Source organism: Strix aluco, chromosome 12 (genome assembly GCF_031877795.1).
Source record: "Strix aluco isolate bStrAlu1 chromosome 12, bStrAlu1.hap1, whole genome shotgun sequence".
Classification (NCBI taxonomy): domain Eukaryota; kingdom Metazoa; phylum Chordata; class Aves; order Strigiformes; family Strigidae; genus Strix; species Strix aluco.
In genome coordinates this window covers 24,674,428-24,700,888 of record NC_133942.1, presented here as the reverse complement: position 1 = coordinate 24,700,888, position 26,461 = coordinate 24,674,428, and the positions used below count along the sequence as shown (strand labels likewise).

At 43.9% G+C, this 26,461-nt stretch overlaps 1 protein-coding gene across 3 annotated transcripts in view; it reads right to left on the bottom strand.

The window, feature by feature from the left end:
- The window catches only part of MAPK6 (mitogen-activated protein kinase 6), a 31,167-nt gene extending 6,893 nt beyond the window's left edge, over positions 1-24,274 (bottom strand). The window contains exons 1-3 of one of the 3 annotated variants that reach the window (XM_074836905.1): positions 24,107-24,274; positions 1,102-2,314; positions 237-381 (exon numbers count right to left, since the gene is read on the bottom strand). In XM_074836905.1, coding sequence (XP_074693006.1) covers positions 237-381; positions 1,102-1,656 — 700 coding nt within the window. In that variant the 5' untranslated portion in view covers positions 1,657-2,314; positions 24,107-24,274. Of the gene's footprint in view, positions 1-236; positions 382-1,101; positions 2,315-5,948; positions 5,964-8,486; positions 8,618-24,106 lie in introns of those variants that run through there. The other 2 variants (XM_074836904.1, XM_074836906.1) reach the window with 2 other exon arrangements.
- Between the last annotated feature and the right edge of the window lie 2,187 nt (positions 24,275-26,461).

Below are 26,461 nucleotides of genomic sequence, written 5' to 3'. Positions count from 1 at the left end.
ACTAAAGTGTGGTATTTATCTAAATACACAGCAGCATGAGTAACAAAAATTGAAACGTCAGCTGTTTTACAAATACATTGATTTATAGTTTGCGTATATAATTGCACAATAATAGAGCATATCCTGATAGTCAATGACTATTGATACTAGCCATGAGAATCAATCTTTCTTTAGGAAGATAATTAAGCCGTATCACTCCTTTTAGGAATACACACACACATTTTTATTCTACCCACCTGCAAAGAGGGTTTTCCCAGTCAGCATTTCAGCAAAGATGCAACCTGCAGCCCACATGTCAATGGCTTTAGTGTAGTTGTTAGGAGAAAGCAAAAGACGGGGCGATCTGTACCATTTAGTAACCAATCCTTCAGAAAGATGGCCCTAATGAAATTAATTAAAAAAAAAAAAAAGAAAAAAGCTTACTTAGATTTTTAAGAGGTACATTATTTTAATTACTTTTTATTTTTTAACACACTACTACAAGATTTTTTGGTCTCAGGGTCCTAGGGATAGTACCATGTGCCCCCTACTAAGCCTCTCTACCGTTTAAAATGGAACAGCAATATCTTTATGAGTGAACAGCAACAATATAGAAGTGTGACACTATTTATTAGTCAAATGAGGTACTGCAGCAAAACTTTCTTATTCCCAGATGTCAAATAAATGCAGACATGATAATGAACTCTCTTTGTGAAACATCATCTAAACCAGGAAGACATCTAATCCCAGGAAGTAGCTACACTTGCACACTATGAATGCAACACTTACAGACTTATCCAACGCTTCTATAGTCACACCTCTAAATGTTGGTCTTCATCTTAGGTTCTGTATTCACTATTAAAAATCTGCTTTTCTGAACACATCTAGTAAAAAAAGTTTTGTTTTATGCTTGCAGTAGTCCTGAGACAAAACACGTCATCCAGAGATGTGTTTTACTCTATTTGCAAGCATTCCAGTTCTACTATAAGATCCCTAACATGATAACCCACCTGCTAACGAGGCCTTCCACAGACTATTTACCTCTGCGAAAGGGAGAAAGATGTTATCTTACAAAGGCATGGTTGTCAGTGTATCACTTAAATATTCCCACTCTTCACATACCTTGTGGGAATAATGAGGATCCATGATTCGTGCAAGACCAAAGTCACCAATCTTCAGCACCAAGTCTTCAGTATTAATGAAAAGATTAGCTGGTTTGAGATCTCTATGCAGAACATTTGCAGAGTGAATATACTTGAGGCCACGTAGCAGCTGGTACATGAAAAGTCTGGCATGATCTTCCAGTAAAGGGCCTTGCTCTAGCAGATTAGCCAGATCTGTCTCCATGTATTCCTGGACAATGTAAACACAGTTCAATTCTGTAAGGGAGCCCACATCATCTGTTAACTGGCTTCCACTAGGACCAAGAATTTCAAATACTTTGACAATGTTATCGTGGTCAAGTCTTCTAATAATTTTGATCTCACGTAGAGCATGTTTAACACTCTGGGGATCTGTAAGGACAATCTTCTTGACAGCCACTCTTTTGTCACAGTCATTATCGACAGCAGAAAAAACTAAGCCATTTCCACCACAGCCCAGTGGTTTTAAGTCCATATACCGAGAGCCCAGATCAAAACCATGAATGTTCATGAGACTTTCAAATTTTTCTGCCATTTTAAAATTCTTTACGTTTCTTTTTTCTCAAACTACTAAGCTTCTGTAAACAAGCAGAGACACTTCCACTGGTATCTGAAGGAAAGGTCTTACAGAAAGGGAGAAGAAACACTTGGCTTTGACTGCAAGATGGTTTCTTGACACTCTCATTTCATTATGAGCCAGCCAGGCCTGTTGTGTCCCCTTGAATTTAGAGCCCGTAAGCTCTAGAACTCAAACCGAGCATAAGATAGAAAGATTGCAGCATTCATAGTTCAAGAAAGGTGCAGCATTTCTGCAGACATTAAAGAAAATACTCACAAGAAACTCAAACGGAATGAAATGACATACTATGCACTCAGCTCTACTGTGCTAAACTGGTTAACATTTAACAAAAATGTGAATAAATATGCACATAATAGGCTTCTATTAACATCCTCCTCCTCACAGTGCAGATACATTCAGTGTTGGACTGGTCCTGAGCAGCGTCATTCTATGGTGCTGGTAAGCACTATTTTTTTTTTCCTTCTTCCTCCTTTTTCTCTCCTTTGTTTACAGTCTAGTTAAACGTGAAACTGGCAGCTCTTGATTTACAAAAGATGCCTTCTGTTAATGATCAGGTGGCTCCAGCTCACCACAATCACAATCAAAGCTACCATCCATTTTACTCCGTGACAACCTGAAAGGGAAAGAAAAATACATCAGTATTCCAGCACATACAGAAGTCTTCCTCCTTCCCCAACTCCTTAAGTTGTCCTAAATATACAACTTATTTAGTGACCAGTTACAAAATAAGAAACCATCATAAAAGCCAAACCAAAAATGACATATACTTTTCTACTTGTGAAGGAAAACTGACAATAATCATCAACCACCATTTCTAAACATATATTGTGAAAATTTTAGATATAACCTATTGAGAATATAAGGCACACAATGAAAAATCCTGCTGAATCTTAATAAAGAAGGGAATATCACAGAAAACTTGGTAATTCTCCAAGACAAGTCAAAACCAGTAATATCCTATACCTCGGTCACTAAATTTTGGAGTAATTCTTTCCACTAAGCTTTTATTCAAAGACAAAATTAGAGTTTAAAGTATTTCACCATAATAAGAGATAACTGGGTACCGTTCACACGAAAAGAGTAAGGTTTGTGCACTCCCAGTATTTATTTGCTTTCCAGAATATACAGCACACAACCAATGCCACTTATAAAGCTTAAATCCTTGTGATTTAGGATAAAGTCTACTAATATCTCAAATCATTATTTTGCCTCTATAGATTCATCATTACAGGAATCGTAGAGGTAATTCTTATATATTAGACAACTATTATTACTTTATCAATTACTTCTACACTTATCCAACCTAGATTACAGAGAAAATCTAACAGCAAGTGCCTTTTACACAGTAACTGTTATATTCTATAACTATTTTCACAGAATCACAGAATCGTCTAGGTTGGAAAAGACCTTGAAGATCATCCAGTCCAACCTTTAACCTAACATTGACAGTTCCCAAACATATGGGCACTTTTGGACATTATTTGGTATTTAATAGCCTAATGAATGCAACTACTATTTATGAAAACAAAAGCGGTAATTTTTTCAGTAAGTTTCCCTGTATGCAGCAGCGGAACGCAGTCATAAAGACCACATGTTGCATTTTTGCACAACATCCTCTTTTCTTTTAAAAGCTCAAAGATGCCACAAAGAGAAGAGTCAAAGGTGTACCTCATACAGTGTGGTAAGGTTTGGGCAATTCCGTTACAAGTCACTTCTACGTTCTTCCTCAACAACTATAGGTCACATCAAACCACTAAATGTCTTCTCTTCGATCTTAGATTAACACATTTCAGCTCTTCATCCAGCTCTAAAAAAATGTGAAGTTCTCCAAACTCTCCCAACACTTTAGAATTAATTGTACTAGTGTTTTCCCTTAAAACTGTGCTAGCACTTCAGTGGGACAACTGGGACCAAGCAAAACAAGTCTCCCCACTCCTAAGAGGGCAGCAAGAGCAGCTGACAAATTATTAACATATTCTAAATAATGGCCTCAATTCACTAAAGTAAATCAGAATTGCATGCAGGGGAAAAAAAAAAAAAAGGCACAGTGGCAAACAGAAACAAGACTGTTTCAACACATTTAAATATTACCATTCCTTAGGCTCAAGCCTGACTGCCACCAAGACACCCAGCCCCAGTGCCCTGGCTCCCTCCCTCCTGCCACACACCACCTGCCTCCAGGTATCTGTACTGCCACATGACAAACACAGGAAAGAAGGAAACACATGCTATCCTCTGCTGGGTTTTTCTTTTTAAATAAAGATCACCAAATGTAGGATTTCTAAACTGAACGGCGTTGAGCTGCCCTCCATGTATAGCACCCTGCCAGAAGGGTGATCTTCAGAGCTTTCTTCACTCAGCACGTGTAACTATTGCCTGGAGATTCCTTTCTTTGCGTACTGCCAAGAGTCCTAATTTTAGAGTGTTTTGTAAGAGTTATTACAACCTTAGTACAAACATAATGAGCAACACTGTTAGTTTTCCCAAAAAGATCTTGAATTTATATCAGTATTAAGATATCAGTGTGAAGACCCTTCTTATAATACCCATTAATTTGCTTAAAGAACAAATATAAAATTTATCCTAAAGTTCATTAGGATAGCATCAGTGACTATTCAACTCTGTTCACAATTATAAAAACCAGAAGCCTAGCCTCTTGATTTTTAACTTTTTTTTAAACCTAAAAATATTTTCTCATTCACAGGCACCACTTTCAGGCTCACTCTTCCCGAGCTGCTGCCTGTAAAAAAGTTTACATCACCTCAGACCATTTTCCTTTCATTCCCCAAGAAATTGTTACAGTATAAGCTACAAAAATGAATTTCTAACACTTTAGATTTCATGTTAACTCAAGGTCCAAGGCCTCTGTTCAAATACCCTGCAATAAGCTGTAGTTTAGATCCCTGGGACCATCTAAACCCAGTTGTATTCTTCCCCATAATTAGGCTTATTGTTTCACATTGCTGATGTCTTCAACATGCAGCCATACCGAATCGGTTTGCACCAGCTGGGTGACACATCTGGAACCTCTCTTTTAGCTAGTTCCACTAAACAGCACAGGAAGAGATTCAAAGCGATGCCCATCAGCAACGAGGAGTAAGATCTGCTGATCTCTTCACCGTAACTGCCACAGCTAAACGAAGGTAGCAGCAGAACTACAACCTGAAAGCAGTAGCGACATTACTGCTTCAAGGAGAAAGGGAATTATGACCCACTTGCTTACTGAAGTAGGAGCCCTAAAATTTTCATTCTGTTATCTCTGAAATTACGTGGTTTTAATCATCTGCTTATACTATATCCTTCCACTAGGTGACCACTAATTACAATGTTTTCAGAAGGTATGTAATGATTTTCAGAATCAAGAGTGATTTAGCTAAGAAAACAAATGTTGATAACATAAGCACCCCATTACAGCCTTCGATTTGACCTGATCCTGCTACAAACTTCCTGTGTAACGGTGGGCAAATGACTTAATCTGAAACCCACAAAAAGCAGGTCCCGGCTATCATTCAAAGCAGGATCTAGTCCTAGGAAGCTGACCAGAAGGCAGCCTATCTACCAAACAGATACAGTACCTCACATGAGTACGGTGAGCGCAATTAGAGATTGTCCTAGCAGAAATGCCCCATTATTAAAACAAATTAAGATTCAGTAATTGAGAGTGATCTTTCATTTACTGCCACTGAAAATTCTGCTTTGGAAATGTAACAGATGACAATGCTGTAGCAGGCTCATCTATCCTTGCCTAGACAAAAAGAAATGCTTCTAAAACAACCCCACACATTAACTACACTCATCTTCTCTTTCACATTAAACACATACTTCTTTCACTATGCCAGTTCGATCTCCCACCTTGCGCAGCCCTTTGCTCACATGCCGCAGCCCCTTCGCTGCCATCGCTCGTGAGCTGGCCCCTCTGCCAGGACTGCAGCTCCCCGAGCATCGCTCATGCCACGGAAGCAGCTGAACTAGTTTCCCCGTCCACGAGTTAATAGCAAACAGACATTTGAGACAAACAGTCCTGTGGACCAGAAGCAGATAGGAGGGATGAAAAATAAAAAGTTAACCCCAAACTTTCTTTCACTCTGACTAAGATAATATTTACTTAAAGGGTAATCAACTAGAAGTAGTCAAGGCTTTTCTCAAGCCAAAATGAGCTCAAAGTAACAAATTTTCTTCTTTGCATTTTATAGTCGTTTTTACCTTTGATAAATAATGAGGTGGATTTTTTAAACACTAATACTTACAAAGAGTGATACCAACATCCGTTAAGTTTGTATGTGTTCAGCTTCAATGAAAGTCATAACCATCAGTCCAACTGTCTTGAAAATACACACTAAATAAACAAAACCGACAAATTCCTCTTCAGTTGTGTAACATGCTCTAACCACTTGAAACACAAAGGACTATAGTATAGAAAAATGGGCGTTTATCACCCCAATTTGTGCCGAATAGGCTATTCACGCAGGCACCGATGTTTTCATTTAGGCTAACTGCCACCTTTTCAAGACTACTGTTTTTTTTAAACGGTATTTTAATTCCTTCCTCCCACAAAGTTTAAAGAAGGAAACACAAAGATACTAGTTTCTTAAGTGGTTTACAACTATGCTTTTAAAATAGATCAGTTCTTGGGAGAGGGCAACAGAAGTGACCCACAGAAGGGCTGTCGTCTTTTGAAATTATTCCTAGTGCTGGCAGACATCATCACACACGACCAGCTTCCCGTTTTACGCAAGCAGCCCCTTCAATTTGTGCTCAACTTCTGCACGTGGATTTATCACAGTTTTCAGGAAACAGGATGTACACTGCAACACAATCAAGTATGAGACATTTACTTTTTCAGAAATACAAATAAGACAGAAAGATACCAGTTAATTTGATTATGTAGACCACATAATGATCAAATCATTACTCATAAGAGAAAGACCAAGAATGACTAATGACATATTATACAACCTGCTAAGTACTATCCCTTTGACTATAAAAATACAGGGCACAGAAGTATTTTTTTTAGATCAGCCACGTTGCAGTCAGTAGGCAGAGTGAGTCATCGTCCAACTCACGAAACTGCCGCTTTTCTAAAGCCTCCTACTTGCTCCCCACACTGTTTAGGGAACTCTGTGCTGGCAGTCAGCAAATGTTACTAGTAGTTTATCAATCTTCTGAAGAATCTGTAAAAGCACACAGAAAAACCCAGTGGATTTTTGTATCATAAATAAAAATAGCTCAGTCCTCCCTTCGGGTAATTCAATGAAAACTCACCACTGAAGAAGCCTACCGCCGGCTAACCACAGCCTTCTGCACCTCGGCAGATCCGCTACCGTCTGCTGTTCCACTGAACAGTTAACCAGTCAAGAGTGAATTAAAGCTAACGACTGCACAAGCAAGGACTGAGCCTGAGTAAGACGTTGAAATGAAAGTTCCCATTTTACCTTTACCGCACACATTTTCTGAACCGATTACCAAACTGAAATCTACCTCTGTTTTAAGCCACCATCTTCTGGAATTTGTAACGCGTTTATAAACACATCATGCTATCACAAGGTTGTTTTTATATACACACATACATATATATTCATATATAGATATAAAAATGCTTGCTGAAAACAGTGCTTTTATCAACGTTTGCACTGGCCATACGACAACACGAGAACCACCGTGTCTTTTTTCTCGACACAGTGAACTTCGCCACTGTCAGGCTGATCCAATATGGCACTGAATTAGCCAGAGAAAGAGATGCTCATCATACAGAAGCCAGGTGTGTGCATCCTGCCTGCCTAGCCAAGGGCACCGGTTCTTCCAAATCCTGAAACTCAAGCAGCCTCTCCTCAACCTATTTTCTTCGGGTGTCTCAAGCTACTTCCGAAAAGCGTTCTGTCACTTATTCCACAAAAGGTGCTCGAGGGTACAGGGGAGCCTGCGGGCGCCCTGGCAGCAGGAGCCAGCGGTACCTGCCCCCACGTCTCCCGGCACGGCGGCTGCAAAGCGGCGCCGAATCCCCCGCGGGGAGCCGCCGGCGAGGCCCCGCCGGCACCGAATTCAGCAGCAAAACTTCCGCAGACTTCGGAGAAGCCGGGCTCCCCCCCCGCCCCCGCGCCGGCCGGGCCCGCCGGCAGCCGCCAGCCCGCAGCCGTCCCGGCAAAGGACATCCTTCCTCCCGCCGCCCCTCCGGGACGGGCCAGCCTCACTCGCCGGCGCCGCCCCTCCCGCACACCCCCTCCAGGCACCGGCGACCGCTCAGGGAGAGGAGACCCCCCCCCGCCGCGGCAGAGTGGGGGGGGAGGGGGGGGGAAGAGCAGTCCGGCCCCGGCCGCACCGCGGCCCCCGGCCCCGGCGGCGCCCTGCCCCGGCGCCCCGCAGCGCGGCGGAGCCCTACCTTCAAACGCCCTTCAGGGTGCGGCCGCCGCCCCCGGCCCCGCGGGCCCCGCTCCGGCGGGAGGGGCGACCCGCAGGACCCGGCGCGGCGCCGCCTGGGCCGCAGCCGTTGGCCGTGGGCAGCGCCCGCCTCGCGGCGCCGCGCGGCCGCCCCCGCCTGCCCCGTCAGCGGCCGCTCGCCCCCCTCAGCCCCGGGGCCGCCGCTGCCCCCGGGCCGCAGCCGCCGCACTGCGGAGAGGCCGGGCCGGGCCCCGGCGGAGCGGAGCGGGCCGGGGAGGGGGGGCGCCGCCGCCGGCCGGCGGGAGGGAACAAAGCGCCTTTGTGCGGCGGGGCCGGGCCCGCGCGTGCGGCCCGAGACCCCCCCCACCCTCCCCGCCCCGCCGCCTCACCGGACACCCCACCGCACTCACGGGCCTTCCCAGGCTCATCGGGGGCTGCGCTGCTCACACGGCCGGGCCCCGCGGCCCCGCCACCGGCTCCCGCCCGGCGCCCGCCCGCCTCGCCGCAGTTGCCGCTGCCGCAGCCGCCGCCATGTAACCCGGCGCGGAGGGCAGGGAGGGGCGGGCCCGACGGAGGCTCCGCCTCCCAGGGGCGGGGCGAGGCCGTGGCCGGGCCCGGGGCGGGCCTCAGGGAAGGGGGGCGGGCGGGCAGGCCAGCAGCGCCCGGCCGTGCTCGCCCCAGCGCCGTCGGGGGCTCCGGGCGGGGGGCGCGGCCACCCCCGAGGCCTGCCCGCGCTCTCGAGCCCGGAGGAGCACCCAACCCCCTTCCCCCAGCGGGGCTGGCCCGGGGGGCCAGGGCGGGACACCCTCAGGCTGAGCGTGTCACCTCACAGCCTAGGGCTGTCTTCGTGGGACACGGCAGCTCCCCGTAGGGCCGGTTAGCGGGAGTTTAACAGAGTCTCAAAAGTCCAGTTGAGTCAAACACTTCAAAGAAATGGGCCTAGCGGAGCTGTGTGCGGAGGTGACACCAAAGCGACGCGAGCTAGAGGCCTACAGCCACTAATGGCGGCCCTCTAGTACAGCGTTAATAGGCAAACCTTCAGTTATGATTGCTGCTTCCTCCTCCGATTTGATCTCCGCTGACTCCCGCCTGCCTTTGAATCCTGCGTTTGACCCGAGCCCTGGCGGTGCCTCACTCGGAAGGCCTAGGGCTTGGGTTCTTCAGCATTCCCCTCAGCCACAACACAGCACACCAAAGGAAACTCCCCAGGCAGAGAAGGGAGTGGGAATGCGGGTTTTCTGCAGCTGGGAGGATGTGCGGAGGAGAGCCAGGCCGGTTCTCCGTGCTCTGGTTACTCGTCCTGCGATGGCCGAGGAAGGGGAGGAGCGGGACAGGGAGGCCCAGCATCAGGCAAGCACTGATCCTGCTGATGTCAGCGTGTGGCGCTCCGAACAACGACAGCCAGGGAAGTGGTCGTGTGGGCCCAGCGCAACCCTCCAGGCTTTAAGCATCCCTCATGGTAGAGAAACAAAAACACAGTTGGAAAGCAGCAGGTGGGAACAATGGTGGCCGGCTTGCCTTCTCCAAAGGGGACATTTTGGCTCTGCAGTCTTTGGGTCACGGGGGACCTGAATGTTCTCACCAGTCATCTACAAATCACTTGCCATTGCCATCACCTCTGTAAACACCAGAAAGGATTTCTCTCGTGCTATTGCATCTCCCTTAGCGGACATTGGCAGAGACAGTAAAAGTCTGCTTTTTCCTGAAAACCACAACTGATACAACAAAATAAAGCAAAATAGTTAAAACATTTTTTCTCCCCGTGAGAATTTTCTACAACAGTCTTAGTGGGGAGAGAGAAGCGTGAAAACACCAGGCCTGTGGGTATCAGAAGAGCCTTATGCTTCCACCAACACAGTTTTAGTACAACTCTCAAGACAGGGTGCGCTTCCCCTAGGTCCCTCATATGCCTTTTCAGTGCAGGATGACTCAAAGATAAAACAATTAATACTCATTTTTACTAGTTAAAAAGAGGTTATTTATAGTTAGTACTAGGATAGAAGTTACATTGCACAGGGCTCTACGGCCTGCTCTGCTGCCATCTGGACAGAAGCATCCAATTGACCCTTGCACTTTTAAATCACAGAACTTCATTGTTTTAATAAACGTATCATACATCAATGCCCAAGGAGCTCCATACCCAGCTTCTCTGAAGTTATTTTAATAACTTTTAAAACCCCTTCAATTATGAAGCCAAGGATTAACTGTTTTAATTTAGTCAGATGCATTGCTAACTCTGACATTGCTCCCACTAGCAGGAGAGGTGACTTGGGCATTTGATAGTACAGCGCACATACAGAAGAGCCAGTAACTAAACTGACACTTTACAATATTTGCTAATTTATAGGCAGCTAACCCTGCTGCCAGCAGTGGAGAAAAGTCAGAAACAAAGTTGCAGTTGTTTTGCCCACTGAGTAAAACAGAGTTGGAAGATTACAGCACTGGCTGCTCCAGAAGGCCTGTATTTAAATACAGTCTATAAAAGAAACTGCAGGAGTGCGTATTTGGAAGAGGTGATGTTAGGACGGCAACCAGAGCCAAGCCACAGAGGAGTATTTACTTGCATTAAAGGAAGAGATTTGGGACACAAAAAAGGCAGGAGCAGCAGTGGTTGTATGTCTAAATCCAGAGCTATTTAGTTAATTAAAGAATCCTTCCACCCATACAAGGTATTTTCATTATGAGAGACAAAAGAGGAAGCTGATCCTAGGGTACCGCAGTAAGAAAAAATTTTATATTACAGACTTGCAACAGCATCTGGAGAGCCAGTTGTAATCCTGTGTCCATGGGGACTCTCTGCCTTGTACCCTCATTGCCATTTCAGCCAGGTGGAGAAGCACATCCATGGAGTTTGCTCTGCAGCAGCACAGGCTGTTTGAAAAATAGTTTAACACACACAGAGGAGGCTTACAGTAAGTGGCAAGCTTCCTTGCCTGGGTAGCACACGCTCAGTCATAAGTCTCACATAGTGCAGAAGTACCACCATTTTTCTGGGTGGCCAATTAATAAATCAAGAGCTACTTACTTTTTTTTCCCCCCCTCCCCTCCAAATTCTTTTCTGCCATTCTAAGAGAATAGTCTGTGGTAGGATCTAGTGAATGAGATCCTTCAATCTAGGTGAAAATCACGCAACAAGGAAGAGCATGGTGCAGGAATGTTCTTCAGCCTCACTATTTATAGAATTATGATGCATGCGAGAGAGTTGCTCAGAATTTCTGTGTCACATGGCAATTTATAGCAACCTAATCCAGAAAATTGCTAATCTGTTCTCAGATTTTTAATACCCTATTGATTAGGCTATAAATTACTGTGTGAAATTGTTTCCCCATTCCCCACAAGAATGCAATTACATAGCATGTAGATGATATGCTATAAGATACCAACCCATTCTAAAACATTTGCAGATACTAACTGTCAGTAAAATGCAGAGTAAGAAAAGAACTGGACTTCGAAGGTCATAAAGACCGGCAGTTCAAAAATAATTAGAACTGAAGCAACAATTAATTTATTATATCCAAGTTCAAAAAGATCAAACAGTAAATTGCAATGTAACATTTCAGTCCTGCATGTGAGTTGTTACTTGTGGCATAAAAGGGAATGAAGTATTTTTAAGTGCCCACACCCATCACGATTGGCAAAGGGAAGAAAGATTTGGAGATGGTTTGAAAAGGTTGCCCAAGGTGACTTGGCAGTTCCAGGCTTTTGTCTCAGTTTCACCGCTTTCCTTTTTCTGTGGGAAATCTGTGTTTTCTGGTGTTATGCAGCACTCTCTAACGATTCCAGGTATTTTTAGAAGAGGCTTAACTTTAAGTGTGTACCTCACATCAGTCAGCCTCCACCCTCACTGAAGATTAAGGTATCTAAGGTGATACCCGGTTCTTGGCCTGTCCTGCAGGATCAATCCCCTGAGCAGCCGAATTTGCTAAGACATGCAGGGGAACACTCTGACAGCAGACAGTACCTGAGGCGCCCGCCACATGGCTCCTGCTTGGCTTACACATCTTCCCAGAGGAAGGGAAATGTACCCTAGGATACATGTTTAAGGACTGACCATGCTTCTTTCCAAAGTCTAGGATTCATTTGGCATGGGGATAGGGATGAGTTTAGAGAGAAAATCCAACTTACTAAAAGGGGATGTGGAGAAGTTCAAGAAACAGTTTCTGCTGCCTCCTTGGCCTGTTCCTGCTTACCTATGTTCTGCAGGGTCATCTGGGCCCTGAAGTGCAATTTGATTTTCCTGGCACAGCTCCCAAGAGTTTCTAATAGTTTGTCTGGGTCTCCTGTAACTGCTGCCTTCTCCAATTAGCTTAGTTCTCTGCAGGTGTTAAGCAAAGCCTTTACAAATCACTTGCTCTTACAGTTTCATAGTGCTGACGTTCAGCACAAACAGTCCAGACAAATTTCAGTTTCACTGACAACCCAACAGCTCAGGCAGCTTCACTTCTCAGGCACCTCCATTTCCTGGAAGAGGTCAGACTACACCTTTCCATACTGGATGTAGGGTTTTTTAATTTGTTCTTTTTAACATAGACACATTTTCCTAACAAATGCTCTCTGGGTTTGCAGAACTTTAAAGTTTTCCCAATAAATCTTAAAGTAGACTTCATGCCAGCATTATTAGCAGGTAACCACAGAGAAGTTGCCGTCTTAAAAACTTTTAAGAATTTTTTGTGTCAAAATCCTCTTTTAGTTAAAGTCTACTTGGTGGTAGCCAAAGCTACCTGGGCACAGACAGCATGCTATTACCTCATTTGAACTCTCTTGGTGGAACTGACTTTGCTAGAGCAAGCTTTGTACCACCTACATTCTGATCAGGAAAGAAGCTATCACAATATTAGGGGACTTAGAAGAAAGGAAAAAAGCAGACCATAAGATCTTCATCCCTGTGTGAAACAATAGAAAGACTGGAAAAGAACAGACCGTTAACAGAGACCAATTCAAACTAAAGGCAAAGTACAAAGGGTAAATGAAGGTGGAAAAAGAAATCACAGAAGATGTTTAACTTTGAGGTTAGAAATAAATGGGTTCTGTGACATACTTTGGAAATTCTGTGAATCTTCAGGAAAAAAGTCATTAAACACTTAAAACAGAACAAGTCATTCTTCCCCCTTGGTAGATCACAAGCAATCTAGGACACTTCGGTACAGCTAGCTGCATGCAGGCTCTCTGCTTAATATCACATGTTTTTATTAAGTCAGGCAATTCCACTGCCTACTTTTCCTACGTCTTAACCAACACTTAGCACAGGGGACAGAGCAGCTGCCTAAAGCAGGAGTTGGCAAAGCCATGGCAATACCGGGAGAAGAGGAAAGCTTAGAAAAGTTGCCTTGTAACTGGGTCACCACTGAAAGCATCAGCCCTCTGTATGTGAAATTCACTTGTAGGGCTGAAGCTCTCCCAGATTTCTCAGCCTTTCATTAATTCCTTGTTAGTTAACCTTGCATAGAGATAGCTATCAGTATTTTACACACAGATAGCAAACATGTAGAAAAAGTTACCAAGGTAAGCAGTTAAGGCAGTATGTGTTAAGTTTAATCACCTTTTAAAGGATGACTAGTACCAACATTTTCACACTTGGGTGCTCCAAGTGACCTGAGTTGCTTCTAACTTCCCAGCATGGGACACTGGAGGTGTGCTGGAGCCAGGATGTAGATCCAGTCAGTGGGTGAATCTACAGCTGAAAAAACATTCTACAGAAAGAGGAACCGGGCTGCTGTGACAAGGAAAAGCATAGGATGAAGTGGAAACAAGAAGCACCAAATGTTTTTTTCCCAGCACTTCAGGTACAAGAGAATTCCATGTGTGACAGTTCTCCCCCATTCAGACCTGCATGAAGGCATTTCTCTCCTCCCCACCTCCAAGACCTCAAGTGAAGTAGTTAGGAGAACACATCTGACCACCGAAGTGGCACCAGAGCAACTGTCTAAGGCATCTCTGTGCTAGTTACCGCACTGGCTGCAGTACTGCTAGGGTTGTAAGGCAGCATATTACTGTACAGATATTATTTAAATATCTGTAAAACCATGAGTACTCCAGTGTGGAGAGATGCCCTGGAAGCAGGGTGGGGTGCTCTCAGCAAAAAATGGATTTGGTTTTGGATCCCTACTGGAAAATATATCAGCTCTTGAGCAGAAGTTATAAAGGCCTGATGATGAATTTATGTGGAGCATTTATATGTTTTTGTAGAACTATTGCATTTAATTGCAGAATTAGACATATTGCCATGTAGAACTGTTCTTGTTCATTCCTACAGAACAGGAAACCTTCCTACATGCAGCATTTTGATTGCTATTGCATTACAGAGATAAAGCCTCTGCTGTGCAATTGTAAATACAGCTGGTGCTGCAGAGCTTGTCATTTACAGAGAAAAAAAAGAATCAGACTAACATTCGCTAACATTTTCACCAACACCAGAATCCTCTTGAAATACATTTACAGAGGGTGAAGCTCAATACAAATACACGGGCATCAGCTAATACACTGCTTTAGCAGCCTGAGGCTACACGACTTTTACATGTCAAATAGCAACAAACGTTAGCTACAAGCTTACAAGGGGAGAAGGGAAGCGCAGTGAGTTGAGGCATTTCAAACACTTTCAAATATTATTTTGCAATAAGCTACATATGAACGGCATGGCCAGAAGTGAATTGTTGTCAGCCATCAAGAAGATGATCCATTGCTGCTATGAGAAATTTGGGGGTCAGAAAAGTGATATTAATTGGTCATAGCAGAAGAGTCTCAGACCTCTGCTGATACTTAGATTTGTACCCTGCAGAGGCCTTCATGAGCAGGCCATAGATTCCAATCCTGCCTAGGCCATCTGCTGCACTCTGGTACTTCTTATGGTGAAAACAGGATGAAACAAGCTGGATTGGGAGACACATTAAGAAATCATGTCTTTGTGACTGCTCAGGCAAAGGCCATCCCCCATTCACTTTGCCCTGCACACAGTGGTCTCCAGTGTGCCCAGAGCTCACAGATGCAGCTGTTTCATAAGCAAGCAGCATACTGGATGGCTAAAGATAAAGAGGCAAGAAGCACAGTGCCAGCAGAGTCGAGGCAGGCCAGTGGGAAGCTGATGTGAGTGCTGTTGCTCAGGGTGCGTTTTTGTCTGTGGCCAACATGCTTTTTCACGATTCCCAAAGTAGCACTTATCATAAACAGCAGATTGACTGGGAAGCACACTGCTTCACTTAATGCCTCCTACTGTCCCTGTCAGACTCCTACCCCAGACAGTCTCTTGAAGTTAAAGATGGAAAACCTAAGAAATATCAAAAAGTAGAATCTTTTTATAAAACATCTACAATCAAATTATATGACAAATATTCAGCATTGCAAAAGCTACCTTGACTTACTTTTGCTATATCTTCAGACATCAAAACCCAAAGTTTTTGTTTTGCTAACAAACAGATTTTGGAACCACCTCCTCTCCCTTAATTACCTCCTCAATACAGCGTTAATACTCTAACTTTTTCTCAGTGCATGTTGCACCATCTATTTCTAAAGATTTCCACTACAAATGTATAGGACTATTCAATACCCCATATTCCCCAACCCCATTATATCTTAGCTTTCATTAAGATTTTCTAAGACATTTCAGGTTTTCTCCACAGTTTTGAGACACTTGCTGGGAGGGAATACATTTCCAAACTATTTGTTTTCTCATGAAAACTGGGTTTTGCCTGTGTGCCAGAATCAGCAGACATTTTATAAATAGCTTTGGACAGATGACAGGAAATGATGCAACATCTCAGGCCACTCCACAGAGGGCAACTGTCTGAAGTGCTCAGGGAAGAGGGACTTGTACCATTGACTACTACACAGGGGAAAAAATGCACAGAAGCATCATTTACTACAGAGGGTATCAGACTTCTGGAACACAAGATCTCTATCTTATTACAGCTCAAGTAAGAAGGCCATTTGCTTGCAACTACACTACAATGAAAAACAGAAAAATTAAATTTTCCTTTGAAGAAGAAAAACTGACCAGAATTGTCTAAATTTGCTTTGTCTTTTACTCTCAAGGAGGAGCTTTCACCTCCTAACATGCTATAAATGCCAACACATGCATTGGACATTCTCCAGACTCTGATGGTGCCCAAACAGTGGGATCATCTTCTTACCCTGGTATTTCCCATCAGCTTCAGCAAAGGCTCTTCCAACCCAAACTGCTTTAAATGGGCTCCAATAATAGTTGCTTAGAGGTTAATCTGTGTCTATTCATCTGATCCCAAGAACTATCTGTTCCTTTTTGCAATAGTAATACAGAATGGAGCATCAACTCACTGTCTCGTTTTGTTTCCATCAGCTTCCATGAAGATAAAGCACAGTAATTTAACCCCAAATAAATGCTTTATTTGGAATAGAGGCAGACTCTCAGCATTCTTAAGTTCATGGCAAAACTCAACAGATTTAACTTCAATGCAGTGACTCCAGCCCTCTTCCACTACCAAGCTGCCTCCTCTTCCTAACAGCAGCAAGCACCTCTCAGCCCACTCCTTACCACACTTTAAAACCACCGATGACTGAACAGTATGCTGTATATGGAAGACTACAAGTATTAGTGAGAAATAGAGTGTACCTCCCCAGCAGATGTGCTTTTTGAGTCATTCACCCAGAGAGTGATGCATTGAAGTCCTCTACGTTCCCATGTTGCAGTTAAGCATCACACAGGGCTAGAAGAGCTGGCCTCGAAGCAACCATGGACCAGTCTCCTTTCTGCATTGGGTACTAGAAGCGTGTGAGCATGTAAGCACCCAACTCGTCTGTACAAGGGCATCGTCATAACCACCCACAGTGCTTTCTCCCACAGACCCAGCATCGGGGAGCCTAGCCTGAGACTTTACTTTAACAGAGAATTGCATATCTGATCCCTCTTGCAACCATACCTCAGAGGCATCCATCCTACTTTCAGGAGTGGATGGTTTCTACTTATCATTTGTAAGCTATCTGTTCCCAAGACAGACAGAAAAGCCTAGAAGCACTCTTACCTGTGAAAGGAGTAAATAGCACATGACACATTTTTGGGGCTTTTGTACTGATTTTACCCATGATCTAAATTTCTGTAAGTCTAAAGAAGAACTTGATTTTTTTTCATTAAATATGACTGAATCTTTGTTATTTTAGAAACGTAAGATTTATTACCTCTATTAGAGGTACAACAGTGCTAAAACTGGGCCATCCCAAACTTTCTCAGTTAAAGGCTATGCAAACAGTAATGGGATACATCTGTCCATCTATACATTGCAGGACATAAAAGCAAATTCACTCATTAGTGGGTGTTCACACTCTACATGTGTGCAGGAGAGAAGGGTACAAGAAAAGGTGGACAAGGCTGTCAGCCTTTGCAGAGCTCAGTGAGAGCTCCAGTGCATGAGATCCAACTGTGTCCTTAATGACCACAAGCATAAAAACCCCTAAAATGTAAACCCAGACTTCATTCTTTTCTGCACTTGGAAAGAGATCTTGTGTATCTTTTTTGCTTTTTGACCTATGAGGAAATGTGTCTCACATGCCTACTCACTGCACCACTGGATAACCTCCTCCACAGAGACATTCTCTTCTTGTACAGGGCTCGTGCAGACTGTTTCTCAGAAATACCTCCATAGGATAACCCGGTGCTGAAGAATCACTGAGAAGCAGTCCTAGAACCAGAAAGTTATCTTGTATAGGTAAACATTTCACTGTATAGTTATGCCTAGAGGTTCTTTAACAATCTGAGTAGTGAGATTTACTTTGCAAGTGAGCTGGAATTAAGAAAGATAAAGAGGTAGAGAAACCTGCTTTTAGTGCATTAGCATTCTCTTATCTCCAGCATGTCTCTGAACAGTTTTCAATCACATTCAGTCAAAAATTGTTAAATGAAAACTTAAGAGATACCACATACATCTAAAGATGTATTTCGTGACAGGGGAAAGGTATTCCTCCCTCATTCTTTGTGTTCTATGAAACACTGAAGAGCCATTTAAGCCTCAGTTAAAATCAATCCCTGATAAACCTATTTTAGTAAACACAAAAAGTTGCTAATCATTATCTCAAATTTCTTATTGTTTAATCTGGACACTCCCAAAACAAAAGCCATCAAGATGATTCAAAGAGGAGTTTCAACCTTTGGACCAGCTCTAATTGCAATACTTCGTTCTCATGATTGCTGCAATTCAACAGACTCCAACATGAGCATAGCCTTCATGTGTGGTCTGTGACCTACTCGCTCCAGCATTGCCCTGGATGACAGCAAGAGCTACCACATGGTTCCTATCTGTAATCTGATGTCCCCAGTGGCTCACAGCACCACAAACCAGCTGAAAGACCTTCTTCTGTTCCCTTGCATCCATTATCATAGAAGTTACATGCACAAATCCATTCACTCGTGTTCAGTAGTGGGAGACTATTTGTGACAGGGTCAGGCAGTGCAGTTGGAGATCTCACTTGGCCACCCAAAGCAATGAAGAATCAGGCTTCAGCCACCAGACAGCAGTGTGAAAACTCTTCCTGGTAGTCTGTGTCTTGAAATGGTGGCCAAGAGAGGTAAGACTGCAGCTCACAAACCTCTCAGCTTTTCCTTGCTGCCAACTTTTCCAGGACAGACAGCCTCTCTAGCTACAGACTTGTTTTGGAAGAGTTATATCCCAGAAATCAAGGATGGACACAAGGCTTGGCTCCTGCTTTCAGAGTTGAACCATCCTGCTGGGGCTGGATGAGGACTGACTATCTAAATACTTCCTACAAATCCAGAGTAAAGTGAGATTATTATGGTTTGTGATAATATCCCTGTTTAAATAATTAAGGCAATTCATTTGCTCGTAGCAAATATGATTCAAGGACTACATGTAGAATTTGTGATCAAAGTACTACCCTATAGCCCATATTTATCATCCTAGGTCCAGTGACATTTGTTAGTAAATACAAAAGTAATCATTGCTAAGTGATGGTAAATCAGTGGCAAGGCTTGAACAGGCTGTTGTGAAGTAGGAAAACTTCAACCAAGAACCCGTGGTAAATGCTGAAATCAAGTGAAACAGCAGGGTAGTAATGGAAACTTTTGAACCTTTTCACACAGAGGAACAAGAAGATTTATCTTCCTGATTGCTCTAATGTTTCAGATAGCAGGAGAACATGGGCCTTAATGTCAGCTAGTAAACTTCTCTGACCTTTGAAGGAAACTCCATGTGACATGACAATCACAGTAATCAGAGCAAGGTCTATCTGCTCTGGTACAGCTTCACTGCATGAGAAGATACTCCTTTTTCTCCTCACAAGTGCTTAGTGCTCTGCTTCATTCATTGCACAAGACAGATAGTGCTCACCTGATTACCAGTAATTGGATACCACAAAAAATAAAATCAGTGTACTGCCCTATGTCCTATTCATCACATATTGCTCCAGTCTGAGGACAGAGCCGCCAGAGCTTAAGGGCTCTGCAAATACCCATTAAATTAATTTCTACAATCTGCAAGAATATCAGGATATTATCATTTCCACTCTCCTATACTGAGTCACAAACATCAAGGTCACAGTAGCCCTTAATAGCAGATGCACAATTTAAGACTGCTAGAACTGAATTTTGCAAGGAATTTGTACTTTATTCCACTGTTCAACTTTTCAATCCACTTTTCAAAGTCATTGGTACTTCTTGCACCAACTGCAGATTCCCAAAGCTCTGAATTACCAGTTTTTGCAAGTTATTCTAGGCTTTGTTCAAGCAGTTCTGATTTTCCCCAGCACCAGAAGCCCCCAAGTAGCTGTGCTTGTACGCCCTGAGTAGATGTGTCTGCACACCCCCCCACACCAGTCTCTCCACTCCTTCTCATCTGCTCATCTAGTTTCTCCAAGGCTCCTCCCTTTTCCCAGTTTCTATTTTCTCCTTTCCAATTCAAATCTCATTTTTACAAGCTTTTTCTTTCAACCTACTCCTTAAAAATCTCCTACCTATTTGGTCCTTGTTTCTTCTGCATGTGAGTCAGGTAGCTACCTCCAGCTTCTTAACTGGAGCCAACAGGAGCCTCTAAAAGCAGTGCATGGGAAGAATATTCCAGTTATATTCAGTGAAGGCACCCAAACCCATCACAGCTTGCAGCAGTCTGCGGAGCAGTCGCAGGAAAATTTCTGTTCAGAAGTTGACTGGGCTGGAGCACACCCAGGACCGACAGACAGTGTGGGAATTTATCTGCCACCACATCTATCCAGTCTGCAAAACCTGAGGTCTCCAGTTCATAGACATCAAGAGATTTTCCACAGAGATAAAACCTGCATCTTTGATTCTGGATTTCAAGAGTGCTCTCCTCTACTGGAACAGGCAAGAACCTTTTAAAAACTTTTTTTTGTTTCCCTCTTTTTAAGTAAGGCAAAAATCAATGCTCTCCTCCACCCTAGTTCATGTAAAATAATAAAATATTTGAGCTAAATGTTCCAGCAAAGTTCAGGTTTGGAAATATACCTGACACAAAAATGTTTCCATCCAAAGAATTACCTGTCAGCAATCACAGTCTATTGAAACTGAGGCAAGCACTGAGACTAAAGCAATCCCAACACAAGAGCTTCCCAGCCTTGCCCGAGCCACCGAGGGACTGCAATGCCACGTTCTGCTTTGCTACGCCGCTGCTCCCCACGCCTCTCCATCACAGCTCCTCTGCCTGGGCAAAGGAACAGGCACATTCACACCTTCTCCTCCGCTGGCAGAAGGTATTCAGAAAGCTAACTCTGGCTGTGTCACCTCTCCATGCAGCCTTCTCCGGTCATCCCCCTGGGCCGGAAAGCCGCTAGCTGTCAGGGAAGGTGCTGCTAAGAAGGTCTTCCTACACAGGAACACATTAGGGAGGAAAAAAGGTGAACCAGAGAGTTTCTGAGAAAGATATGGCCCTGTCAGTGTGTCCTCATGGGTCTGTGAGAGGTTGCTGGGGGGCACAGGGAAGCCCCACAGGGGCACTCGCTGCTGGGATGCAGAGGGCCCTATTCAAGCTTCTCTTCCCCTTCGCAAAGGTATTTTGGGAAAAGGCTCTCAGCAGTGGAAAGCCAGAGGCTGCTTCCTGTAAGAAAATACCCCACTCCCCAGCACAAAGTTTCTTCTCATTATTTTGCTGACAAGCAGTCATGCAGCCTCTCGACCACCCAACCCCTGCTGCTTCCTCTGCATTCTGGGCACAGACCCCGTGCCCCCTCACTGCCATTACCAGGCTGTGGGGCAGCCAGGAGACCCGGGGTTACCGAGTGACCCCAGGAATTAGGGGAATGCACAGTGAAGGAGGTGAACAGATAAGCGTTTAAATAATCTCCATCATCATCAGTTTCTCCGTAATCTCAGTTTTTGGCTGGTTGGAGGGAGAGACAAACCACATGTAACTGTGCAGGGGATGGGGACAACAGCAACATTAGTTTGACTTTCTGATGGCTACAGAGGCTGTAATTTCTTTTTATTTCCACTGTATCCTACGTGAAAAGCATTTCAAGACCTGCCCCACCCCCCAGACCCTATTATGGAAAGCTGGATCTCAGAAAGCTGTTTTCCAACGTGTCAAATTCAGATTTTGTGGCTCTGTTTGACAGTTTTATGAAGACAGCATTAACCCCCGACTGTGCATAAGCAACCAGGTCACTGAACACCAGGAGCGCACAACTCAGTACCCCGGTGCCTCGCCTGGGTTAGATGTACTTCTCAGAGCCCCCATCTCTGGCCTCAGCAGAGTCTGTCCCACCCCTCTGTCATTCAGCAGCCGGCAGGTCAGCTCCCAGGACCTTTACCAAGCACGAGCAGAAGACCTCAAAGAGAGATGGCTCCATCCCACTGCTGCTGCTCGCACGGGTTAAGGCCGCAAGTGCACCAGCGAGCCCACCCACTCCCACGCCACCGCCGCCTGCGGGACCTCTCGGGCTGGCCCCACGCGGGTGGCTGGGCACCCGCTGCTGTGGGGTGGCTGTCTCACCTGCAGCAGGTACACAAACTGTACACAAACTTCAGCAGAATGCTGGCAGCTGCAGCAGGCAGAATCTACGAAACACATCCCCAAATCCACCCTTGTGTACTTTAAAACAAACATTTATATATGCTGCTGGGGGTGGCAAAAAATAGCCTGAGTCCCCAGTCTACCTTGTTTTATCACGTGCAGAGCTGAAGCTCTGAGGCTCCTCTCCCTCTGCAGAGCAAACACAGCATTTGCAGGAATAAAGCTGTGCTTATATAAGCTTCTGAGAATGCCAAGTTGAACGTCTGACAGAGGAAAAACTTCTGGTAAACTATTTTTTGTCTTTGAGAGATCTGATCTATCTTCTGTGCACTCCTGACCTTCAGAAAGTATTTTCATCTCACACGTTAAGTATAACAATCCTCTTAACAAGAGAACATTTTGTTAGAGCTTTAAATTGGGTTACGTAAATTATTTGTAGTTCTAACAGCAGGTTTCTCTTCTGTCCACTGGGACAGTTGTTATGAGATTGCTACAAAGTTCATTCGCAATCACTGCAGATAACCATCTGAAGGGACTGTTGGAAATGAGATTTTGTCTGGGGGCTATGCTATGAGTTTATTGAGGCTTTTTATGAAAGCAGCATTTTTGCCAAATAATTTGCAATACAGTAACCTGCATGAGAATTAAAAAATCCCTGATGCGAATAGTAAATAGAGGAAAAAAAAATTCCAACTCCCAAAAGCTTTAGGAGGAACAGAACAGAGGGCAGAAAACCCCAGCATATATATATATGTATGTATATAGGTGGTACTGAGTATATCTCAATCCATGAGTTTACTCTTGTTGACCACAGTGAGAATTGCAGTTGGGATTGGGCTCTTTGTTTCCACCAAGTACTTGTTCAGAAAAAAGCAGAGTGGAAAAATTATTCAAGAAGTAACAGCACTACTTCTAGCATTACATCAGAGCAGTCAGTGACTTAGAAACACATTTTGAAGTACTCCCTCTTCACTCTTTTCTTCTCTACAACCCCTAACCAGGCATAGGATTAGACAGTGATTTTGAATGGGAAGAATTCTCGGGCAGTAAAAGCCTCCTGCCTCCCTTTCTCTCACCACTGGTAAGGCTGATTGGGAAAAAAAGTTTCTACTGATTTCTTCAGGGGTGGGAAAAGGAGGGCATCATTTATAAATTGGAAATAATTTTTTAGGTTCCCCATTATATTTATGAGCTATTTAAAAACCCCAACAAAGCAATAAACCAATATTTTATTCAAATGGAAAGCATTTCATTTTACTTTAAGAAAACTGATTTGCTAAAACAAAACTTTAAAATGAAAAGTTTCAAATCAAAATATGGACATTTCATTTTAAAATCTTTGTAAGAGCCTTTCAGATTTTTTTCTCCCTAAGTAGCAGGGAGCAATGAGTTAAAAGTTTCTTCCAAGATAAATATGAACAACCGAGCAAATCCAGTAAACCCCATTTCTACACACTCCTGCTGGCATTAAGTTCTCCACAACAGTGGTCCAGAAATCAACAAACCCAGCCACCCCTTCTGCAGCATGAAGGTACTCCAAGGAGTGACATTTTCAAGGAGAAGAAACCTGTGGGTTTGTAAACCACACAGACACACATGCACAAGCACAAGAACCATGCAAAAGGTGCTCAGCAGAGGAGGACCTTTACCCACAAAACTTAACATCTACTAACATTTCCAAATCTGCACGGGAATGCTTTGCCTTGGTATTTTCAATTGCATTGAGCTAACTCGTGATGTTTTATCTTTTCTTCATATTCCCTCCCCTTCTTTGTTTGATGCCAAATATTTATTTTCAGCAGTCTATACAGAGTTGTCTCATGAATTTATTAGCAGTCTCTCTTATAATACTTTATCTACAGAGAACGCAATGCATTAGTACTTCTAGGTACAGTGTTAAGTGTTCCTCTGCATTATCTAGAGACACTAGCTGACTAATATACAATGATTATTTATATATTATTATTTTGGTAACTCTCAAAGAGAGAGATATGTTTTTAAGTGTTAGTTAGAAAGATTGATCTTAATTCTTCATACTTCTTTCTCTCTAAACAAACATCTTATAGAATACACACAGACATTTAACTTACCATTACTGAAGCTATCTTTTGACTTCCTCAGTATCATTAATATTTAAGCAGAAAGAACAGAACAAACTGTTACACTAATGATACCACACCAGAACTAACAAAGTAATTTTTAAAAAGTCATCCAGAAGAAGTGAGAAGGTCGACCAGAAAATGCAAGTCAGGAATAGCTGTGCTCCGATGAGGAGGGGAAGGTTATGTTGCTGTGATATGAGTAGTGCACAGCTGTTACTCCAGTAATAATTCATTATATTAATATTTAAATGAGAAGAGGAGGAGGGCATGAGATTGTGTGTGACTCAACAGTCCCTCCCTGTCCTTAAGCAGAAAAATAGGCCACCAATACAGAAAGAGCATTAGGAGCTATAGAGTGGGAAGGTTTGTTTTCATTACCTCATGAATAAAAGCAGGCAAACTGGTCCCCAAAGACATCTAGAAGTTATCCTGGTTTTACTATTGCAAGTTAAACTCTGTTTCTACTCTCAGAAGCAGCCATTACCTAACAAACCAGTGCTCTAGGTCTGTACCTGGTGTTTCTTAGAGTTCACTTCCTGCAAAGAGCTGCCCACAGGAGCCTCACCTAGCAGTTCCTCACAGGGAATTGCTGAATTGCTGCTGTACTTTGCCATTTATCTACAGACACGTCAATAGAACCCATTTCTTTAATCAGTGCTTACTTACCTCCAGGCTTGTTTCATTATCTTGGGCCATCGGGGTCTCTGGCATGGGCAGGCTTAGGAAACCTGTGGCACCTGAGGAGACCTGTGGCACCTGAGTTGGAGCAGGAGTGGCTGCCTGCAGGAGAAGGTGTTGCGAGGAGCAGAGCCTCAGCCCCGGGGAGCCTGGGGGAGCTTCAGGAGGTAGAGCAGCAACACCCAGCAACAGCAGGCTCAGCACAAGGTGGAGGGCTGGAGGAAACAGCTGATGCAGGCATAACCCAGACAGATGTGGGTGGCATCCCTGGCAGCAGAGGCAGCCTGACCACGCTTGGTTGCATATAGGGTTGCACAACTTTATCCAACAATTCAATATAAACACACCGCTCACATGCTAGGTTTTTTGGGGGGGGCTGGGTTTTTCTTTTTAATTCTGTACAACTCCTCCTTGTTAGATGAAAGAGTGTTACTATGACACCCCTGGCTGAGCATCGCCTTGTTGACTATATAACTCTATAAAAGTAATAAGCAGCCATTTAACCAGAAATACAGACACAGACTCCAGAAATGGCCATGAGGCTAAATAACAAATAGTTTGTAACGGAACAAACCCAAAGAGAAGCATTCAGCTTAGTGCTCGGCAGGAAAATACAAGGTACACAAAGTACAACCATTGAGAGATGCCAAACTCATGCAGTTAACATCAGTTCTCAGCACACAAAGGTAAATTCTTCTCCAGAAATTTTCTATTTTTTCCTATTCAAACAGAGACATTCTCCTCCCCTTCTTTTCATTAGTCTAATCCTTCAAGATCAAGTTTGCAAACAGCCTGAATTAATGTTGATATTATTTTTAGCTGACTGATATGAAGGTTTTATTCACTGCATCCTGTACAACAGGATCTGTGTTATTAATAAATTGCAGAAAACACCACTCATCAGATCTTCTACGTATCTGTTGTCAGCGTCCCAGTACAGTGACCATTTAAAACTGATCTTCATAACTTGCTACAAGGGTTTGTACATGAAGCAAAATCAGACCCCTGGGCACATTGGAGGAATGGGGAGTATTGATCTTGACTGCTCACAAGACTGGATGACAAGGGTCTGCAGGAAGATACCCTCTTCTCTGTATTAGTAATTACACTAATGCAGGAGAGGTTGGGCTCTTCCTCCTTGGATTTTGGGAGTGCTGGAGGAACAGACCTGCCACACTGGCTTTAATCTCTGGCAGAGCCCTCCCTCCAGCTCCACCACCACTTGCTGCCTCATGGGTAGGACAGATACACAAGGCTGGAATTAGCCACCTACCCTGTTAGCACTCCCAGCTGGGACTCATATGTTTTCAGTCACATGCGGAGGCAGAAGCCATCCTCCAATTCCTTGAGCTTCTGCATCAGCCTCTAGTGACAGCTCTAGCTCCAACAAGTATCTGCCTACTGTGAGTTTGAAGACCATTTGCATTCCCAAAGCTGCACCCTCACTAGTATCTCAGCAAGGGCTCAGTCTTCAACCAGCTTGGATGCTGACTTGTGTCTCTGGCCACAGAAGAGTTGAGGAAAAATGTTGGAAGAAGCAGGAGTCCTTAACATAGCAAACATCTCTTTCTAAGTGAAGGGGTTGGATCTGGTCCACAGGAATGCAAAATATTTGCTGCTCTCTATACTAGTAGTACCAAACATCATTTAAGATAAGTGAAACTT